This window comes from Sinohyriopsis cumingii, chromosome 12 (genome assembly GCF_028554795.1).
Source record: "Sinohyriopsis cumingii isolate HCF-2022 chromosome 12, ASM2855479v2, whole genome shotgun sequence".
NCBI lineage: Eukaryota > Metazoa > Mollusca > Bivalvia > Unionida > Unionidae > Sinohyriopsis > Sinohyriopsis cumingii.
In genome coordinates, this window is record NC_142972.1 from 116606257 (window position 1) to 116630186 (window position 23930).

Consider the following 23930-nt stretch of genomic DNA (forward strand, 5'->3'; position numbering starts at 1 on the left):
GCACGATACCAAAATAAGAAATCCAAAATGCCTAGCGCACAGTCACAATACACCGCAAACAAAAATACTAGCATAAGAAATGTACTTGAACATGTGGATATTATGGGCTTTTTAAAGTAAGCAATGTTGTCTAGCGCAAGCGCTCAAAATGGTGATATTGACTCGGAGCTAAAGACAGATAACTACACAGTATATTAAGCGACTTTCAGAAGAGTTACACGCATTAATATTTAACATAAAAGCAAAAGTATATAGAGATAATGACTATTAATTTGCATGTTTTAGCATGACAAATGTGTGGTCAAAGATATTTGTGTATAATATGAAATGAAGATAATAAATATTTCAATCTATAGATATCAAAACTAAATTGTATAGCCTGAATAATTCAGAAAAAGATGACATATTTACATGTGACAGAATAACAATAACTAGGAAAAAAAGTTTAATCTCTGATAGCAGCATGCGGTGTTATCAAGGAATACATTACGCATTTGGTGTAGGCAAATAGACGAATTTGTTTACGAATAAACATACCATATACCTTAAAGTTCTCATACTTTTACAAGGTCTACAACGATTCTAGAAAAGCATCCACAGACTTTATAGTATCAAAGACAGCGTTGCGCATTGCTCAAAATAATTTACCTGTTTTAGAGGGTCGTCTTATTGGTTTGTTGATAATTCCTTAAATGTTTATAAAGCATGAAGTATTCCATGTTATTTTATCTTGCTTCAAATGATTGACAAGGAACAGTATCTAAAACTTTTAAAAGGATGGTCTGTCAGTCCAGCTACTTTAAATAATTTAAATGGCGTATGCGAAGGAGACAAAATGAAAAACAATGTGCTAAACTGAAAGTAATGCTCAACCGATTTGTCTAACAGTCTACTCACACAAGAAGCAAGAAATAGAACAAATATTTCCATATAGAACGGTCTTTATCAGCTGAGCGTATGACCAGTGCCATACATATATAGATGACATGCGACCATATGAACAAGACAATAATGAATATAATACAGCTTGGAATTGATGGAAATTTTCTCAAATTCTGATGCGATGAAAAGTAAAAACAAAATGTACAAGGAATGCACTGAGATTTACAATAGAAAACAAATGAGTTGCTATGAAAGAAAATGTTTAAAGTTGTCAATATGCTTAGACAAGAAAGGATATGAAGTTTATTAATTTAACAAAACTTTAAAGACTAGAACTGGTAGTATTTCACTCACAATGAATCCAAAAGGTGGGCTGACGTTTTACTAAAACTATATGAAAAAATAGTAACCATCAATGTTCAGTGAACATTACTCAAGCCGAAATAAATGCTGAAAATAAACCGATTAAAAATATGTATAAACATGTTCGTTTCCTTCACAAGTGATCTATTTCAACACCTACATTCAAAATAAGTGTACCATGACTGAATTCCGGCTTTAACGTATTTGTGTAAAGAGCTAAATACTCAACTTTCCTTAGAAAATACATTAGGTAATCAGGAAATTTCAAGAATTGAATAAAACGGATACAGAGGGTATTTTTACGAACTAGAGCTTCGCACACAACTAACAAAATGACATATGCATAGTTGAACAGATGTAAATGGAGATCTGAAGAACGGTAAAACGTCCGTACCCGTTAAATGGAAAGGGTATGAATATTGTTCAACAAATGGGAACTAGACGAAAACATTATGTCATCAAAACAAGTGGAGGAAGGACAAAACAGAAATAGAAGAATTAGTTAGCATGAAAACTTGGAGGTTTTGAAACACAATTAATTTCTAGAATGTGAAACATTTACAAAATATAGCGTATAAGAACACAACGAAGTCATCACTTGCGTGCTATGTAACTTTTCGTTGTCTACAAAAACTTAATGAAAATGGAAAGAAGGTACATATCCATCAACAGTAAATAACTTAAAGGTACAAATACAATAATGTGATAAGACAATTAGCATGTACATAGTATCCTGGTGGGGTAATAAATGAAAAGAGTTTGCATTCAGATATATTAAGATCATTGCAACTACATCGCTAAAAAGTTCTTTAAAACGAGCAAACGATGTAAAAAAAACTGCAAGCTATTCTACGAAATTTTGAACAAAATAACAGGTGATAAACAACATTTGTTGATGAAATATTTATTTAAACAAATATGGAGGAACTATAGTGTCAACTATGCATTTCACATGGACAAATTTGTAGAATGTACAAATTTAACAGATGCCTTGATGCTTCTATTATAAGGAATTGCCACAGAAATTAATTAACATCAATCAGTTGACCTGTTAAGAGCTTTAATATAAAATAAATGCAGTAAAATCCAGTACTCATTTTACAGTGTGTAGATGTGCAGAGTTTGAAGATGCATTTTTTAAGAACTTATATTTAGCAATCACTTATAATTTAAATTAACTGTTCAAACACCTGGCAGAATTAGTATTGGCGATATAGTTAGTTGTAATTTGATACGAATGCAGCATAAATTCCGACAGGTAAACAGAAGAAATCAAATTGTCAAGCTATTGCAAAGCAAGTGATTGAACCAAGGATAAAAGAGTGTGAAAAGTTAACGAGGTGAAAATGATTTCAAAGTATAGAAAATTAAGTGAGAGATAGAAATTAGCACAGAAGTACACTTGAATTTCGAAAAACAAATATAGGTTGGCATATTTTCCACGAGAAACGTCAATTTCAGGTTGTTTGTTTTTCTTCTAGAAAACATTAAATATTATACAGTTTTACATACATAGATACCATATTTATTAGATTGCCATACGCAAATATTTGAGCAATATAATTCTAATATAAGAACCTAGAATTATTACGTTATTATACTTTTGGGAAATCTTTAGCTCATAAATTACGAAATTATTCCGTGATTTTAAAATTATTACGATGAAAAGTAGCATCCACCAATCTTTTTAACATTTATGAAACATATTTATTCAATGCCACAACAAAGGACAAGATTCATAGATGCAGAGGTCGCGATAGTTTGGCAACATGAATTGAACTGGACAGTCTGAATGCAACGTCTGATTTTGGGTTATTTTACCGTTCTTTGAATTATTAAAATACACAAGAGTTGACCATATCATTATTCAGGTTTGGGGTTTATTTTCAAATAAGAAGGTTGTTGCTTGCATGTAAGATAATTTCATTTGGTTTAAATGAATTTAATCCGACCAATAATATCATATATTGAAAGTAATTTGATATGCAACAAGTTTAACATTCCCCTCGTAATGATAGAGGAAGGACTTATTATATTCCGCAGGCTTTTGAAGAGTACTATTTTTATTTCATAATGATGGATTGCTTTACTGTAAATGAGACGCTAATCTAAATGACTATGATACTAATAACTTGTCAGATTACAATTCATGTATTTGTCAAAATCCACTTACAACTCCATGGGAAATTCGACAATATATATCATTTCAAAGCTTATTACATAACAAACTTAAGAAAACAATGATGTAACATTTTATCTGAAAGGTAAAGCTCACAGATCAAGGTCAAATTATAGTCTCTGTACTTAAGGTTATTTTATATGTAATATTAGATAGTTTTAATGGGGAAACATTTTAAGTCCTCTTTTGTAAAATCATTTTCCGCGTGACTTACGATATAATATTTTATATTTTACCAGATTATTTGAAATGATAACAGATAATTGGATATCATGACTCCTTTATTAGTATAGATACTACATTGAAGCTATCACACAAGGACGCCACAGTTATAACAATATCAGATTGTATTTTATTTGGCATTCATGTATGTTTTTAAAGTACACCTTTCATGAGGTTTAGCCTTAATGTTCAATATGTGGTATCTGAAAATACATGTCTAGGAATATGGTTGACAGGTGTCATTGATCAAACTTCTAACCATTATTTTGATTTGAACCACCAAAAGTATTGATAGACAAAGCATGTATCAAGTAGAGTTCAAGAAATATAAGATCTTAATACAAGGTTAATTGTCTCGGATATTTAACATCGAAGAAAATTAGATACTGTTAATAGGATCTTTTCCAGCCGCTGATCATCTCATTCAAGAAGCATTTTAAATGAGCAATTCCCACTTTTAGTAATCAGCAGATCTTTGAAAAGACACCAAAATATGGACATTTCAAAACCTAAATAAAGAAACCAGTCTGAGCTCGTATTTTTGAAAATTATAAATGGTACAGTTATAGTCAGCAACAATACATATATCTCAAAATTTCAGTCATGGACTTTCTCATGACTATATCATTAGTACTATTATCGAAGATAGTGCCGTAACTACCATGTTTGTACTACTGAGATACATATTCAAAGGTTACTTTTAAGTCATGGACTTTTTCATGACTGTTATATAGTAGAATGCCCCACCCAGCGTGTAGATGCTATTGAGATGGACATGTAAAGGTTTACAATTGCATCTTCAAAATGACAGGCATGGTGCTGCAGTAAAAATGGATGTTTTCTATATTGCTCAAATGTTTGGTTCTCTGGGCTACATGTCAAACGCAAACCAAAATCTGAAGAATCTGAATTATTATATGTAAGAATTAGTAGATCAACTGACCACTTTAATTTCTGTGAATAGGAAGAAATTGATAAACTTTGAAACGTTTCTTTCCTGTGGGCTACAACCGAGTACATAGACTTGAAACACAGCTCGCCATGGGAGTCCTCATGACACTCAGTTTTGATGACGATATTCAAGATTGCAAAGTTACCTTATATAACATTTTTGCCATTTTGTAGAGAACGAGACCAAAATGGAAACCCATCCACGATGTTGAACTAGTATATATACATCATGCCGCATCTGTGCGAGAATTGTAAAACTGACTTTGCAGCTACAAGTCAAACGGGCTGTAGTTGTGAGATATATTGTACAATGAAATATGCAACACCCAACTGCATATGACGAGAATACAAAAATGGTCAAGGTATTACTAATACTAACTCGGTATCTTGAAAACTATAATCGGAGATATTAGAACAATGCTAGCACCTTGCACTATATCATGCAAAAGAGAAATGATAGTTTTACCACACTAAACTGGGGGAAAAGAAGGCAATTTATTAGTGTCACCTATGGAATGTGGAACATGCAACTTCTTATAAGTACACAAAATAAAGAACTGTGTTACTTTCCATACATTAGCAGATATTCAACAGTTCATCAATATACCAGTCAACAGGGATAAAATTATATACACCCTCAAAGTGCATATTTGTTTTGCATTTTGTCGAGCAAACGATAAAAAACAATATGATAAAATCGATTATGTTTTAGGCAATAATAGATTGCTTTGAAACTAAGAAACCTAAAGAAGTTTAATTATCTGATAATTTAGCGTGTTACTAACTTAGAAAGACACTGTGTGATGAGCTGGAGTAATTATTTTTATACGGATATTCGTAAACACTTTACATCATATCTCCAGAGCAATGTTTCATGATATCATAAATAAAATAGCAATCATCATTTTTGACATCGGATTTAAATAGAACTTTTCTTTGGTTGTATAGTTGTTTCGGAAATCCAAAATCCCATGCAAGCTATCAGTATATTTATACTGGTAAATATCTTGCCTGAAATATTTAGACTGCATATTTATATACTGATTCTATGTTTCAATTAATGCGGCATCGTTTAAGGTTTTTGCTAGTAAATCAACTTAATGCCCGTTAATTTACAGATATATACAAACCAGATTGCTCTTTCGATAGTCGTATCTTTTCCATTTTACATGACATTGTTAGTCATAAAATCCTTACTGAACGAAATGTATGTCATTGTTATTTAGTGTGATTTGTAACTCTTTATGTGATTCAATTTAACCAGTATCTTGATGAACGGAAGTGTATCCTAACCGGGCAAGTTATATTTGTTACGTGCTGGAAGTCAATATTTACCCAAAAAAATGATTATAGCTACGTACCTTTTGTGCGGGCGCTTCTCTGTCGCCTAACGTGTCTTTAAACATTGATATGAAATGTATTTGTTGAATCTGTTTTGCATTTTTCAGTCTGTAACTCTCTATACACTAGATTTAATATGTTTTATGTCTCTTTAAACTATTTCTTTAATATATCGTTTGAATTGATTTGAAACACAAGAAAACCATGGTTGAAGGTGATCCTTAGTAATTTCACATACTCAAAGCATAAATACCTTCAGAGTTCGAAAGTGTCGGCAATATCACATACCACACTCTCCCTTCTTCAGAGACTAACGTTGATCACGTGACTATAATGGTCACATGATACGAGGGACTGGTGTAGATAGGTGGCAATTCAAGCCTTCGTCCCTGTTTAGTTTTGGCCTCCGCTGTAGTATTTTGATCGCCTCCTTCACCTTCCCTTTCTATATACCGTCTTTTGTTGCGATCACCTTGCTTTGGTTGGGGACGTAGGAATCTTCCATATTGTTAAAATGTTCATGTATAACCGATCAATCACTACTGAAATTTTCTTTAATCATAGGGTTTTAACACTGTTTTTTCGATGTAAACAATCTCACACTCATTACATGAGACTGAGGACCCCATTGCCGCTCCGTTTTTGATGGTGAAACGTTCTATTATGAATCAATAAGGCACATATGTTCAGTAGGGAGGTCAAATCTTTTCAGAGTATTACCTGCCTCTAATTTCTCATTGATCACACTCTCGTATCACGTGACCATTATAGGTCACGTGAACAACATTAGTGGCTGTTGAAGGCAATGTGATATTACAAAACAAAATTATCTTTGAAGACATGTATGCTCTGAGCATGGGAAACTACTAATGCTCATAGATTATCTTTTCAGCTGTTGGAATGTAGTTTTGCGAATTTAAATGTACCTGTGGTACTCTGTTGCCTCTGGCATGATTTTTTGGGATCTTTATTTTTGTTTCTTGCAAGTTTGTTAATATCGTGCAGTGATGCTTTCATAGTCACAATAAATAACGTGCATAACATTTAAATGGAGGTTGATAGCTTTTGACATTTTATAACCGAGCATTCGTCAAGCACTATATCTATCGAATTCACCACACGATAACATAGTTTTCTTCTTTGCTCTGAGAATGTTTCTGGTGTATAAGAAAGACTAATGTATTCTTGCGTATTTAATTGTGTTCATGATGTATGCTTAACTATGATAATATTCATGTGTGTTTGTGTGTGTGTGTGTGCCTAACATAGCGATGGACACTTTCATTTTGCTCAAAATCTCAACTCTCACTAAATTTCCATGACCGTTTCTGTATTGAACGTTTTTATTTTCTTCTTCTTTATTCCAATATCTTACATTTTGTGATTTTCATTAGATTTTCAGAGATATTTAAAGGGTGAACATGTAAGAGGGAAGTAACATATATGGTCAGGTGCATTCATACATTTAAGGGCTTTAAAAGTTCTTCCATATTGATGACAACTGTATGTGAAGGACAAGGTTGTAGCATGCAGTTAGATGCCATCGAGCATGACAAAGCTAGACAGAGATTAAACATAACACGAAAAATGATTATAAAAAAGGACGACATTTTCATAAAGTTTTCGAAATTATCACTCCTATTTAAAAAAAAATAAACTTGTATCCCTCACCCTACGGCAAGGATTGTGGTGACCTGCCGTTAAATATTGTACATATATATACACCATTAAATCAGTCTATGATTGTGACAGACCTGACATATACAGATGGATCCTCTAACTCTTGTCATTCGCTTTGGATTTTTATTTTTGTTAAATGTGTTATTTTTCACCTGCTATGCTTTCTAGAGTCATACGAGCCCGGCACAGTAATAAAGGCGGGAAGTTGCCCGATTCCATTGCAAGGAAACGGTACATGCTCAGAATATGAGTGCATCACGGACTATGGCTGCGGAGGAAACGGTACAATTTGTTGTCCGCACTCTGGAGTTTCATGTAAGAACTGTGTCAGACCAGTCAACGAGCATCAATACATCGATGCCACGTGTAAAAAATGTACAAATGGCGTCTGCAGTAACTTGACCTGTCCACCAATTGGCGATTGCAGTGCCATCTCAAAATTGAATTGTTGTCCTATTTGTCTAGGTAAGTTCACAGCAGGTCAACCTTGCATTAGAGCGTTTTGTACACAACAGATCAACCTTGCATTATTAATTTTGTAACTACAAAAAGATGTTAGAATATTTTAGTCAAATCTTTTTTATTCATTAATACCTATCATGCAGACGCTAAACTATTGAATATAAAAGCAGGAGAATATATACTTAATAAGTGAAAATTCAAGTAGATTTACTTTTGGTGAAGACAATTTTAACTAATTAATATTGCTATATATCTTCATTCGCCGATTCATATATGGATATATATACACATAGATATCAAAATAACATAAACATGGAAGAGGAATATGTGAATAGTAGAAGAATAACATATATATTGAAATAGAAACGTCTTATTAAACAAATACATTGTTTCAGATATTACCGATTGTCTGGAAAAACGTAAGTTACAGTTACCCCTGTGTTTATTCCTTTTTCTTTCGACGTTCAATCTATACAAATAAACAAGGGAGTATTAGATTTTCGGTATTTCCTTCTGAATTCTACCTGATTCTATGAATGCTTAGCCAATATTAGTTTACTTCATTTTGGTAGGAAGGGAAAGAACACCAAAGCTTATATATATATATATATATATATATATATATATATATATATATATATATATATATATATATATATATATATATATGGTCTAGAACAACTGTCTCCATGGAACAATTGCCTTCAATACCCTTAAAAAGTGCTCAAATTGAAATAATAACATCGTTAGATATACTTGGCATTTCATGTTGCCAGCTTTATTTCAATAGCATATTCATAGTGGAAAAACATTATAGCATTTCCTTCAAAACGTATTGTTAACAATGACAAACAGTTATGTAAGAGTAATGGGTCTATTATGATCAAAGAAATACTACAAAAAAAATCAAACAAAACAAAGAAGAAACAATACTATAATAAACAAAAGGCCGTGTTTTTTGCAAGCCAAAATAGGTCTTATTCACATTTTTGGCTACTTTTCGGGGAAGGAACAATTTAGCAAAATTTATTTTAAACGGTAAGTATTTATCTTTTAAAGCAAACAGTAGATACATTGTCTTAGTGAGAGATACTTGTTCAGGGGAGGCAGTTGTTCGAGGGAGCAAGTATCCTGTGGGAATGGGTGGATATATATATATATATATATATATATATATATATATATATATATATATATATATATATATATATATATATATATATATATATATATATATATGATCTTATATATGGGTGGTTGGGTGTTAGTAGGTTTTCAAAACACTGCATGCATCGTGTCATTTTCATTGATGATTTAAATAAAATATTGTGAATATTTAGGGTGAAATGCCTCGTGTTTTCTTCATGGCAGCTACATTTGACGGTAAAATGAAGTGTTATGGACATTTAATTGTTATCTTAATATATTACGGATCAGATACTGGAGTGGATAAGCCGCCATTTTAGCATTTTATTTAAATCTGAATTACATTCAATCGATGATCTAGTTTTGTGAATGAGACACCTGTTGTTATTTATTTCCATTTGATGAAATGTAGCTTTATGTAGACTCACAGCATTCAGACAAAATATGAGACAGATGAATTATTTTAATACATCAAGAATTAGCATACGAGCAACTCAATAAATGATTGACTGCGACACCTACCCAAAAATGCAGGTATCTTCTTTCTCTTAGCAGATATTACATTAATAAACTGAGACACCGTTTTATTCTGTTTAAAATATTGAATTGATCAAATACCATGACTGTATCAATTGATGTAGTACATAGTTAATCTGAGTGTTTAAATTTTATGGATACACCGGATTCAAAAAATGAATCAAAATGTGTTTATTTTAAGTAACGTTCCATTTCAGAAGTAATATAACATGGTATATATTAAAATTCTTGTAACTTGTAAGTAAAATGTGTGGAAAGATGAGATGAAAACGGTGGATACCTGAAGTTATATCAAAACTATGTCCTTACGTTTTGTTGTGTGATGATGAATTTCTGAAACATATTCTAATCTAGACATTTTACATGTTATCAAAAGCTATCATTTGAAATTGCACAATTTAGTATCATGACTTTCCTCGAATTTTTCATTATTATTATTATTATTATTATTATTATGTTCAGTGCAAACGTCTGTGCCTAATACAGTTAGTACATATAAAATCTTGAACTGTTCACATCGTATATAAATATAAAAAGACAGTGGTTAAGAACTCTTATACATCGCGGATTCTAATGAGATCAGTCATTTTGCCCAACTAGATCCCAGCTCTATAACGAAACTTGTGCAATCGTTCAACTACTGTGGTTTACGAGAGTCAGAGGGTTTATCTATGCATATCTGTTTCAGCTATCATTGAAGGATGTCCAAACGATGTATTTAATTTCACTCTACCAAAGAATAATGATTCTGTCCAAATAGATGTGAATGCATATCCATTCAATGCGATACGTGCACATGACTGCTCCTACGGGAGAAGATATATTCAAGTTGAACTGCGAAAGAAGAGTCTGACGTGGCAGAGAGCAGTGCAGCACGTCGACGTAATAGCAAAAGATATTAATGGAGAAAGTGTCTGCAAAGTTTCAGTACAGGTTAGAGGTAAGTGAAATGGCCAGGAAAAAAACTGCTTTATTTATATAAAGTGTCATTTTGAGTTATTTCAATCGCCTTTGTGATCGAGGGCTTAAATACACGTACCTATAAATTAGACACACATTTTGTTGATAGCTGTTGGTTTGACGTATACGAATGGTAACACGTAATGGGTAGCTTGACTGATATGTAATTAATTCAGGTATCCAGGAAGCTCACGTATGATAGACTGACTGGCTGGTTTTATTTCCTTTTCAAAAGAGATTACGTCATATTATGCAGATACATATACGCACTTGTATTTATAGGTTACTGCATTTGTATGGGAAAATATGAACGAGTTTTTCGGATGCAAATACTGCACGACCTTGGAAGTGCAGTATATTCATCAGACAAAACGACTTCATATTTTCACATACAAATGCGGTAATATTTTTATTATATGCTTATTTTCTTATTCTACCTAAGGCATAATTATATAACAAAAATACACTAGAAGAAACAAAGTAACTGAATTTATGCCGTATTCCAAACTAAATACACAAGCGCAGATTCATCAGTACACAACAATAACATTATTAATGCTCACATAACTCCGCCAAGATAATTTTGAATTTAGTCGCGCGCTAGACATCACTGTTTTGTAAATAGGGTCAATACCACCCTCCCCGATTTCTAAGCCTGCTATCAGTTGACGAATTCCCTAAATTTTATTTGTTGTTCTTCTTCTTGTTTGAGGTTTAACGTAAATCTTCAGCGCGTAATAGGCTATGCAATACGTAACGAGTCATTGTGGGGTAAATAGACTATATTTAGACAGAGGTGGTTTTTTTCCCCCAATTCACTTTTGTATGTTGAATCGAATAAATGCCGCCAAAATGTTTATAGTAATAGTAAAAACAAACCTTTCTAGAAAACGGGTTAAAATATTGAAATTATTGCTATTCAGCGTGTTTAAAGAGTGAAGTTTGTCTTAGAGGCTTTTATTCAGAGACATGATCGGTATATAATTTTTAAAAAATCCTTATTCCATCGTGTGGTGTAGCGGTAAAGTTTTCACTCGTAGCATCTTCATTTGTAAAAATATCACAATTTTGTACCACACAATTAGGTATTCACGAGGGAAAGAAAATATCCTCAGTATTATATTTTTCTCTATCACATAGATGTTAAACTATACATATAGCGTGAGCAGTTTAATGTTTTTGATCTGTCAACATCTTAGCATCTCGCTTGATGAGAATCTAATTGGACTAAATAAGCCAACTCTGATTGGACTAAATAAGCCGAATCTGACTGGTCTAAATAAACCAAATCTGATTGGTCTAAATAAGCCAATTAAATGTTTGCACAGTATTCTGTTTTACTGATTGTCTGCGACAGTAGGAAGTTTCCCTTACCTCGCCTTCTGGATTTTCTTGGTAATTTACTTTTTCTACTAACATTTTCGCGGTCATGTTTCGATTTGATTGCCCAATGGGCATTGGGGAAAATGTTTATGTCTGCATGAATGTGGCCAATTTACCCACAGGATTGTGTCAAATATTAAATTATCGGTATCGGTCAAATGATAGAGGGCTCGGTGTATAAGCATATAACAGTCACCGCCAACTCCCATACGAAGCGTGGTTTAAATCTAACTCAGCTCAGTTTAGAGAAGAAAGTGGACAAATGTTTGTCTCACAACTGACAGAATGTTATCCAACCATAGCCTTGTTACGAATCAAATAATGCAAATACCAGGTTACAAATGCATTACACTATTCGACAATGTCTTTAGTTTAGATTTATTATAATTTATATATCAGAAATTAGTCCTTCACATCAATATCCAACAACTGGAATGCCACATACTTCTGCTGCATGCAACACTGCGTCCATATTGGGGGAACTTATAAGCTATATATATATATATATATATATATATATATATATATATATATATATATATATATATATATATATATATATATATACACACACACACACAGAGAGGATATCAAATGGGTAATGATTTGATATTTATGTCCACCTTCTTCGGTGAACAGAGCTTAGTGTATTTACTTATGTAAGTTAACATTTAAACCAAACTTGTATATAGGGTGAATTACATGCTTCAGGTTTACCGCTACCCCTCCAACCCCAAATTACACATTAGCTATGAAATGATCAATACTCTTAGTTTTATTTGTTGTGGTTGTTGTTCTTGCCTCGGGATTTTAGCCATTTTGCATTGTATGATATTATTATACTTAACATAACAAGCCTCTGCGGTGGGAACTTGGCCATATTCAGACAGGCGATACCATTTTTTCCCAAATTCCTTTCGTGAATCGATTCAAACAATGGCGGTCAAAATGTTCATTGACAACAAAATATTCCAGACGGTGCGGTTACAAAAGTTTTCTCACGATCGCAACCAATCAGTAAAGAGAATACTAGATAATAATTCCATGGGCTTATTTGGACCAATCAGAATCACATAAAGGGATACGTTCACGTGTATTAATATCAAAAATATGAAACTGCACACGCTATTGGCGAAATGTTCCGACTGTAAAACCAATGCGTAATGAGCGAGGCGTACAATTGAACATATATAGATTTTAAGGTCATTTCATTACCCTTCTTTGCCGTTTTGTTAAATACACTATTTCGTCATATAATAAATTTATTATTACGGTTGTATTCATTTCAGGCGAAATTTATTAAACTCGTCGAATAATTTCCAATATTCAACTCGTTTCATAATTCATTTAAAATGATCACTTGTATAAGATCTTCTGTCGCTGTAATTTGTCTTTCAGACGTAACAGCACCATGGTTTCTTAGCTGTCCAAGTGACATGGAATTTTACTCCAAAGACCTGTTTACAACCGCGACATGGTTTGGCCCAGTGGCCGATGACAATGTCGCCAAGCCGCCGATTCTCCAGCAAGAAGATAAACACTATCAATCCCCCATGGATGTGAGCGTTGGAACAGATTACTCCTTCAAATACACAGCAAAGGATTACGAAGGCAACAGTGGACCGCCGTGTTCATTTACTATTAGTACATTTAAACTAGGTCAGGACAATTTTCAAACGTGTTTAATTTGTTTATCTCAATTTCAGAAAGAAGACGTAGCCTTAGGCATTGACAATTTATCTCAGGGCGGGTCGATGGTTTAGTTAGAGAAGTTTTTCATGTATTCCATGAAGGCCAGCTAATATCCTATAAGAATTATGGGTAGACAAGTAATGACAGGGTTTTGTTTTAGTTTTAAAAACCAAAATTCAATTTCCATCCATTCGCCCACCCACCTCCTCCACTACCCGGTGCCTTCGAAAGAATTCCTTTGACATTCGTCCTCACGTGAAAAGATTTTCATGACATAATACATAACGCTAGAAAACAAATAAATAACTTCATTAGTATGCGAAACTCCACTCGATGTTTTGTATTCTAACCTGTCATGTTGGATATGGTTCGGAGAAAGGACCTAATTGCAACACACGATTATTTAATTTCTTAAGGGACCAACCATTTTATATTACGGTGGTGGAGGGGCATGGAGGTTGATATTGTCTTTCCAACCAGAGTTTTGTTTTTCTTTCTTTCTCAAATTAAAAAAATCTTAAATATTATTGTTTTTCAAGTTAGTCTGTGGGGCTGGAAATTTATTTTCCAAAGGAGTACGTCTTTCCGCAACCCTCACCATCACCCCTCCCCATTTTTAATATTAAATGGTCGGTTAATAAGACCATTCATAATTTTCGTACAGATTTCTTTAAAGTTTGATGAAAAGCATGATTACAAAAGAAATAAAACTACCATACATACTGTGGAAAATGGGAGTACGGGAGTAAAATATGAAGTGTCTCTCTGTACACAGAGCTTAAGAGAATGGGATCATTGAGGTACTAAGTGGTAGGACATTCGTACCTTTATGGCATAAGATATGATCTTTAGGCAATCATTTAGCTATTGTACAACATTATTAATTTATCACTTTGAAGAAATATATAAATATTTATATCTAAATTCAAATTATTACCGACATCTTGTTATATAATGTGCGTTTTCTTAAAACTGCACATTAGAATAAACGATAATACATAGGTACTTTTACTTTTTTGAACAATCTCCACTGTTATCGTCGTCGTTGTTACTGTGTTTGTGATGATGTTCATATGTGTAGCTATTATTATTATTATTATTGTTTTATTATTTTAATATTTTATTATTATTATTATTATTATTATTATTATTTTATTATTATTATTATTATTATTATTATTATTATTATACAGAAACTCCATGTCCATCGCCACCGCAGATTCATCAAGGTTCTCTCTTTTGCAAAGGAGATCCCGACTCTGTGGAATGTCACATCAAAGAATGTGCAAAAGATTTCATTATAATGGCAGAGTTCAACCAGACCTATAGATGCCAAAATGGAAATTGGGTTCCGCCATTTAATGACAACATCCAAACCGGCGCTTGTCTAAGTAAGATATTATAATCGTACATTGTGTTGCAGCGGTAAAATATCTGATCAAATATATTATATCAACAACTTTCATTTCACTTACTTTTTCAGTTTATTCATTGGACAAATCGTATTTGAATGCTCATTGCAAGTTGTTAAATAATATCTTGGTCATTCTTCTTATAACTGCTCCGGTGGCTTCGTGGTCAGAGCGCCCCCTTAAAATGAGGGAGTTCGTGGTTCGAACCCAGGCATAGTCATAGCAAAGACTTATAAAAATGGCACTAACAGCTTCCTCGCTAGGTGCTCAGCATTAAGAGGTTAGTGTTAGGACTGGTCGGCCTGGTGTCAGGATAATGTGACTGGATGAGACATGATGACACCGCCTAAATACCCGATTGAACCAACTGATGAATCTGAGGAGACATAACCTAACAATTATACTGAACCAATCTTTTAAACAAAGGAAACCAATACAAGTACGAAAGGAAATAGAAACGCATGATTTTAACAGTAAAAATATAATTAATTATTATAGGGTTGGAAACCGCAATTTAAAAATTGAATTAATGACTTGAGAGTAGCACAACATTATGTACCCGATGAATGAAATGGAGACCTTCTATCTGCATACATGATATTAATTACTACAAAAGTTTGAAAATCAGGGAAATAATACACTTAAGACAAAGACTTAAACGTCTGTACCAAGAAAGTGCGTAAAAATGACAGCGATTTTTCGGGCGACTGCATGGTTCGTATCAACAGTTGAAACGTCTATGCAAAGCTGATTAGACCTACAGTTTTTCATACTTGACATATTCCATTTATGCCAAAACTACCCACTCCAGGACAATCGTTTCTCAAATGACGCAAAAGGCTTGAATAATCAAGTCAGTTATTTGTTGCAACTTTAAGTTCAGTTGAGACAGTACCATGAATGATTGGTAGTATGATAGGTCAGTTCCTTAGGATTGGTGGACAATTCGTTTTGTTCCTTTCTGAACACTACCTGTCTTGTAATGAATGGTATTGTTCCTTTCATTGGGATCAGATGTATAAACAGGACAATTAGAAATATAAAAGGTTTATAACTTTTTTCTAAAAGAAAACTATGGCAGATACCACAATAATGAGTATCAAATTACACAATAGTTATTTATTTCATGGCCAATGTTGGATATATTTTTACTTTTTACGTTATCATGTCTTTTGAACGTGTGAGAATCTGATCAAATTAGTAGACCCATCGTTGTCTCTCCTGGACATGGTTGGTCCCAAAGGGATGATGGCAGTATGGCCATAGTCATCGTAGCGCTTCGTATCTACATAAATATTCCTTGGTGTCTTTTTATAGTTGTCCTCTACTGGTTTTGTCGCATTGTTATTATTGTTGGTACTTCTTCGAGTTTTAAGATGCCCATGACACCACTAACTGGTCTGGTTTTTTTGTGAGTACATGAGAGGCTGGTCAGACCAATTTGTTATTTGAACTGTCAGTGGCACACTTGACAGGAAATGTAACTAGAGTTTCCTTGATCAACAGAAAACGTGTTGCAGTTCCTTATTTATGCTGCTCGCGCTTCTGTACTGTCTCGTCAATTCTCCTCTATTCAAAGTTTGCAGCTTCAGTATGATGAGACTGCGCGTTTTGATTTTCATTGTTTGTTGTGTTGCTCTAAATCTAGCAGACCAACTTGTATCGTTTCCGTTGCATTTGTTTTAAGCTCTTTGAAATATAATTTTAAATCAATTTCGTATTCTCGTTTCTTTTCTATTTTCATTTCCTCTAAAATATATTTGGCTTTTCAAGACGTTGCTTACTTTGTTATAATCTTGTCATGTTTTACATATATACAGTTTCGTCCTTTAAATACAACCTTTTTGGACTTTGTGCACTCTAATCTTGTGACAAATACAAAGTTGCATAACGTGCAGGACTTCACCCTCTCGTTTCTAATTTATTATTGTTACGAGATCACATCTGGAAACGTGTTATCTTTCAAAAACTCAAGTTTGATTTTATTCAGTAGTAAGGACTGTGTTTCAGTGGGATTTTATTTTATTTACCATAGGAACGTTAATCAGATTGGTTTTTTGATGTTGTAGTAAGGGAAGTGGTCCAACAATGAGAAGACTGACAGTATTTCTGGAATTTAAGTTAATAAAACACATTTCGTTTTCTTTGTTTAGCTTTCGTACAGCCGCGCAAAAACCTCTAAATTTATCATTTTCAACGCATTAGATTTTCTATTAACCATCAACTCACATGTACAAAAATATATTATACAGCAATACATCATGACAAATTTCCTGCATATGAACATGCATTCTAAGCAAAGAAGCTTTCTCATAGAATATTGACAAGACTATTTTTAATTTGTTTTTGAAATACATTAAGAAATATTTTGGTTCTTGACATCGCAAATGCAGGAGAAAGAGTCAGGATTTTTTGTGGTAAACACGACAAGTGTTGTATGAGTTTAGAACACACACACACACACACACAGACACACACACACACACACACACATATATATATATATATATATATATATATATATATATATATATATATATATATATATATATATATATATATATATATTGTGTAAGTGTGTGTATGTATGTATGTATGTATGTGTGTGTGTATGACTGGCTGACTGACTGACTGACTGTATTTATATATATATATATATATATATATATATATATATATATATATATATATATATATATATGTGTGTGTGTGTGTGTGTGTTCGTGTGTGTGTGTGTTTGTGTGTGTGTGTGTGTGTGTGTGTGCGAATGCCGAACAATTGAAAAGCGCTCACTAAATCATGCGCTGATCCCCAAAGATACATACATGCCATTTTATATATAAATATTTCATATATGTACTAATTGAATTCTCTTGCACCTCAAGCCCTTGCCATCAACATTGTTTTATTTGTTTTTTCAATGGAATCTGGTAATAATGCTGAGACAAGCTTAAAGGATGATCTGAATACCTCTCCCAGATTGCAGATTTTTTGTTGTACTATATTATTTTTAAATTTAAAGTTTTAAACTTATGCAGTCCCAAAACTAATGTGCGAAGAAAATGTCACCAATCTATGGAAGAATTTCAGGTTCTAAATTGGTTAGTATAGTTCATATATCTGATGTGACATGTAGCGTTGTTCTTGTTTCAGAGATGGAGTTTGTATCACTAGCACTGCAGCTAAAGGTAGATCTTCTGAATACAGACACACCAACTACAAATGATGTCATTGAGTGTTTCCAGAAACTTTCGTTATGTCCAGAGCCAAAAACTAACGATAACTATAATTTGTGTACAAAGAAAAACATACAGTTAACCCGGAAAGAAAATATACTTTATCTTGAGGTTAATGCGACGCACCAGCTCAGGTGGGTTAATTGTATTTTTCTACGTCATCATCTTCTTCTTCTTCAGTTACTATTGTTATTATTAGTAATGGGTATCTAAACTAAGAGATACTGTAATAGACTGATACCGAAGACTTGTATTTAAAAAGTCCGTCGTCATTAAAAGCTTAGTGTTGAGAGTAATGAAAATGATGCTTAATAATATGCACCCGCATGCAAATCCACGCAGTTTCTCGTGGGATTTATCGTCACCTGAAAAGAATTAATACAAGAGCATAAAGAATGATACAAGACACTGTAGCGTGTGTTTAAATGAGTGCAGCTTAGTTTTTAAAATATTTATTCAGCAGAGGCGATTGAATTCCAAGCATGTTTAGACATTCTTCGATGGAATCGTATTATGAACTCATGAATGATGTGGACATACATTAGGTAGCTTTCAGAAAACATTTAAATTAGTGGATAGGAGTTGTCCTATATTCATTGCATTTATACATTTGTAGTTTCTTTCAGCCACATAATCCCCAAAATTGGTATCCCAAGAGAAATTATAAATTGAAAAAAATTTAATAACAGAGAAATATTTGTATTGTGATTTAGGTAAAGGACTTCTTTCCTAGTCAAATCACTGAATGAAGTTACTACTGTTCGTGTACATGCTCTCTTATATGCGTATTTTAAATGTATTGCCTCATTACTTCGAAAGTAGCGAGTATTTAACATGTATTTACATAAACATGCTTTAACATTTATTTACATAAACATGCTTTGACATGTATTTACATAAATATGCTTTAACATTTATTTATATAAACATGCTTTAACATTTATTTACATAAACATGATTCAACATGTAGTTACATAAACATGCCTTAACATTTTTTTACATAAACATGCTTTAACATTTATTTACATAAACAGGTTTTAACATTTTTTTACATAAACATGCTTTAACAGTTATTTACATAAACATGCTTTAACATTTATTTACATAAACATGCCTTAACATGTATTTACATAAATATGCTTTAACATTTATTTATATAAACATGCTTTAACATTTATTTACATAAACATGCTTCAACATTTATTTACATAAACATGCCTTAACATTTTTTTACATAAACATGCTTTAACATTTATTTACATAAACAGGTTTTAACATTTTTTTACATAAACATGCTTTAACAGTTATTTACATAAACATGCTGTAACATTTATTTACATAAACATGCTTGAACATTTGTTTTTACATAAGCATGCTTTTTATGTAGAACGGTTTTCTTTTGTTTTGGTTTGTTTTGCTTCGTGTCGGTTTATGGTGGTGGGTTGGGTTAAATTAAAGTTGACTCTGTAATCACTTCATGACCGGCGTAAGGTCTGATCCAACAGGTTATTGTCATTTTGAGCTTATTGTCTGCGAAAGGTATAAATGCCATCCGGAAAGACAATATTATATGCATCCCTATTACAAGTGTCATTTAGGTTTATCAAACATAATGCTTTTTACATGAAACATTTCATCAATCAGTTTTCTCAAATAAAATGCATTTATATGATATATTTGATCAATCAGTTGTATCATATACATTGTTTTATGAGGTATATTTCATCAATCCATTTTATGAAATATAATGCTTTTTATATGATATATTTCACCACTCAGTTGTGTTTAATATAATGCATGTATATGATATATTTCATGAATCCGTTTTATCAAATATTATCTTTTTATGTGATATTTTTCATTAGTAAGTAAAAGGGTAACAATTCCTTTCAGATTCAATGAAACAACAGAAGGTGTGAAAAGTGAACTCAACAAAACAATTACAGCCCTAAAACTTGGATTTTCAAAGAGATCCATTTCTACATATTGCCTAAAATTGACTGGTCAGTTACAACATATGTCACATGAAGAATACATATTTTGTGAACCAGGTTCAATATTACTACCCAGCAAGATTAATTGTAGTAAGTATATAAGTATCTCAAACAGACATGCACATTATGTCAAACCAAAGCAGTCACGACATTTTGAACTCCCTCTCTCATTCGATGCAAAATTTGCGCTAATATCTACCCAAGTGATTGCAATTACTATACTTTTAGTAGTAGTAGTAGTAGTAGTAGTAGTAGTAGTATTGTTGTTGTTGTTTTTGTCCATTATCTCGACGCACAATTATGTTAACATCAGCAGCAGAGGGGCCCAACCCCAATTCATTAGAAATCGAAAAAAACCAAGATAGAAGTCTCCGTGGTCAATTCCGACTGCTAAAACTGTGACTTTTGATTGAAAATATGAAATATTTTCCTAATTTTACATATTTTGTTTCAATAAACTATCCCGAAAAAAGTCTCCGTGTCTGAAAACTATAAGGAATTACTTTGTAGGGGGAATTGCAAGCAATTCTATAGGTAAATTTCGATTTCACTGGTAATTAATTGGGTCCCTCTGCTGCTGTTAAAACACTTTGTGTTTTCAAAAATGCTTGCATTTTCATTGACATTTTCAGCGATAATCAGTTGTCAAAAATGCTAGGAAATCCTTTAGGATTTTAATTAAAAGTTAAAATTGCTTTTCATTTGAAAAATTAAGTTAACAATAACGGATAATGGCAAATATTGGAGAATCACGCATAGCTAGATTATCACGAGAACGAGAAGAAGCAATCAAAAAATTTATACCAGTTAGAGATGCTGTCCGAGAAAAACTTAGAGCACAACAACAAGCACAGGTTGAATTTGCAGCAGGTACAGAAGAATTATTTAAACCTATTACAACAACCACTGAAAAAGTTGTAACTGCTATCGAAGGAAAACCCGGTGATATAACAAAACCAGGTATTATTCCAGTGTTAAAACAAACCGCCGAGCAGACTGAAAAAATTGCTAAGAGAACTAAACAAACAAAAAAGATTTTACGAGATCTTCCAATTGATATAGCTGCGGCAATACCTCCAACCACCGCTGTAGCTCAACCTCCATCCACCGCTGAAGTCGCCAAAGCTGCTGCACCCAAAGCAGTAAAAGAAATTGTTGAACTAACTGCAAAATTTGATCCGGGTTTTATTAAAATCCTTAAAAACACACCAGAAAAAAGATTACCTGAAGTAATATTAGATAATTTATATAAAAAAGATGAGGTTTTAAACGAGAAATATAAGTCCACGACTGATACAAATTTTGTTAAGTGGGTGTATCGTATATACTACGACAAAAAAGTGGTCAAATCTAACGATTCAGAATACTCAACCCTTGTAAGCGCAATGAAAAAACTTCTCAAAAGTAGACGACGAGGACTTCCACCTCCCTATTCACCGCCAGAAGAACCACCTTCTACAGAAGACGATGTTCTTGAAGACCTTGGGTTAGTTGAACGTAAAACTGGAACAAGTCTAGCTGTTTGTCCTGATAATATCATCAATGACGTATCACGGCTAGAAGTTCTTATCGGAGGAAGACGTACCGGGAATAACTCTCCGGAAATAATTAATGAGGCCGCGAGTATCTGCCAACAATTGTTTCAAAATAAAATTATAGATTCTCATATTTATCGGGAACTTATTGATGAGCTCATCGATAGTGACTAGTCACAGCGATTAAAAATGCTAGCATTAGAAATACTTGTATTTCTGGAAATCCTTTAGGATGTTCAAAAGTCACCACGATTAGAGAAATATTAATTAGATAACATGATCATACACGATTCTTATCGCAGACCAAACATGGTCAGAGTAGTAAATTCAAGATTACCAGTATATGAGGTTGTTCACGGAGATGGACTTGGTAACATTGTTAGAGATCTATTTACAAGAATTGCTCCAAAGGCTGGACCGCTAGCAAAACAACTATCTATGAAAGCTATTGATGTTATCAAAGATAAGGCTGTTGGTACTGTTGGTGACCTTGCCGGGAAAGCATTTCAATCAGTCAAGGATAGAATAGCACGGCTAATACGTAGACCACGACCACAACTACCAGTGAAATTACAATCTACTGAGACAATGCCTTCAGATGTTAGCAAAGCAATAAATAGCGCTGTAAATCAAAACTTAGCTCAGCTTGTAACAGTTGCTCCTGTACAAGATAGTGTAACCGCTAATTTACTTGCAGGCAGCGGTTATCGATAATCATTTAGACCATCGCGTATATAATAAAATGTTTGCAAATGTACCAAATCCCGCGTTTGATATGTCTAGTCCAATACCGAGAGATGATTCTCTACGAGATTTTCAATATTATTCTTATGATGCTCGTACTCCTAACCAGCGTGGAAGAATTGAACTGCAAGTACAAGATACAAGTAGATATTTTCTGCTCTCGGAAGCTTTTATTGAAGTCGAAGGTTTACTCACAAAAAATGATGACACTGCTTATACAGCCGCTGAAAGAGCTGGTTTTGTAAACAACGGTGTAATGGCGTTATTCAAAAGTGCTATATATATGATAGATGGAAAGGAAATTGAAACTATCCACGATAACGTTGACGTCGCTACAACAGTTCTTGGATTAGCAAGATATTCAGATGATTACACTAGATCAGCTGGACCATCAATAATGTTTGCAAAAGACACAAATGATCATCCGGATCACAAAAATGTAACTATAAACAATGTGAGAAACGCAGCAGGCACTGCAGAAACACCTGCTGTGGTATCGATGAATGAAAATTTCAATTTGAGATTTGCAGCGCGTAAAGCAATGTTAAATAATCAAGGACAGTTTTCATGTGTTATTCCGCTGTCTCATATATTTGGATTTTGCAGAAATGTTCGCAAGGTCATATTTGGCGCCAAGCACACAGTTGTACTTCACAGAAAAGGTGATGATAATGATGCTATCTGGCGTGATGCTGCTATTGACGCTGGTAAAGTAACATTAAGTAAATTATCGTTGTGGATGCCTGTGATGTCTCCGTCAATCACCGAAGAACAACGACTACTGTCTTTTATGAACCAAGGTGGTAAATCATTGTTATCATGGGAAACGATGACCACGGATGTTATTCGAGGTGACCATCCTAGGTTATTCACATGGCATATATCATCACAACAAGGAGTAACAGCGCCACGGCATATTTTCGTCGCATTTCAAAATCGTGAAAGATTAAACAATCAGGAGAGAAATCCGATGGTATTTGATAGACTTGATGTTTCTGAGGTTTCACTGCGGATAAACGGTCATCAAGAACCATCCGAGGATATACTAATGGATTTTACACACAACCATGTTGCACGTGCGTATCATCGTTTGATGTCATTTATGGGACGTGATCAAAATATAGATACCGGTCTGCAAATATCACAAAAGGATTTTACAACAAATTATCCGATTTATTACTTTTCGTTGCAACATCTTGACATGGTCAAAC

The 23930-nt window shown here is 33.3% G+C and overlaps 1 protein-coding gene across 1 annotated transcript in view; it reads left to right on the plus strand.

The window, feature by feature from the left end:
- The window catches only part of LOC149787305 (uncharacterized), a 170405-nt gene that overhangs the window by 116715 nt on the left and 29760 nt on the right, over nucleotides 1-23930 (plus strand). The window contains exons 19-25 of the mRNA XM_089977841.1: nucleotides 7787-8083; nucleotides 8476-8499; nucleotides 10452-10703; nucleotides 13505-13765; nucleotides 14992-15189; nucleotides 18364-18580; nucleotides 20340-20530. Coding sequence (XP_089833967.1) covers nucleotides 7787-8083; nucleotides 8476-8499; nucleotides 10452-10703; nucleotides 13505-13765; nucleotides 14992-15189; nucleotides 18364-18580; nucleotides 20340-20530 — 1440 coding nt within the window. The remainder of the gene's footprint in view (nucleotides 1-7786; nucleotides 8084-8475; nucleotides 8500-10451; nucleotides 10704-13504; nucleotides 13766-14991; nucleotides 15190-18363; nucleotides 18581-20339; nucleotides 20531-23930) is intronic.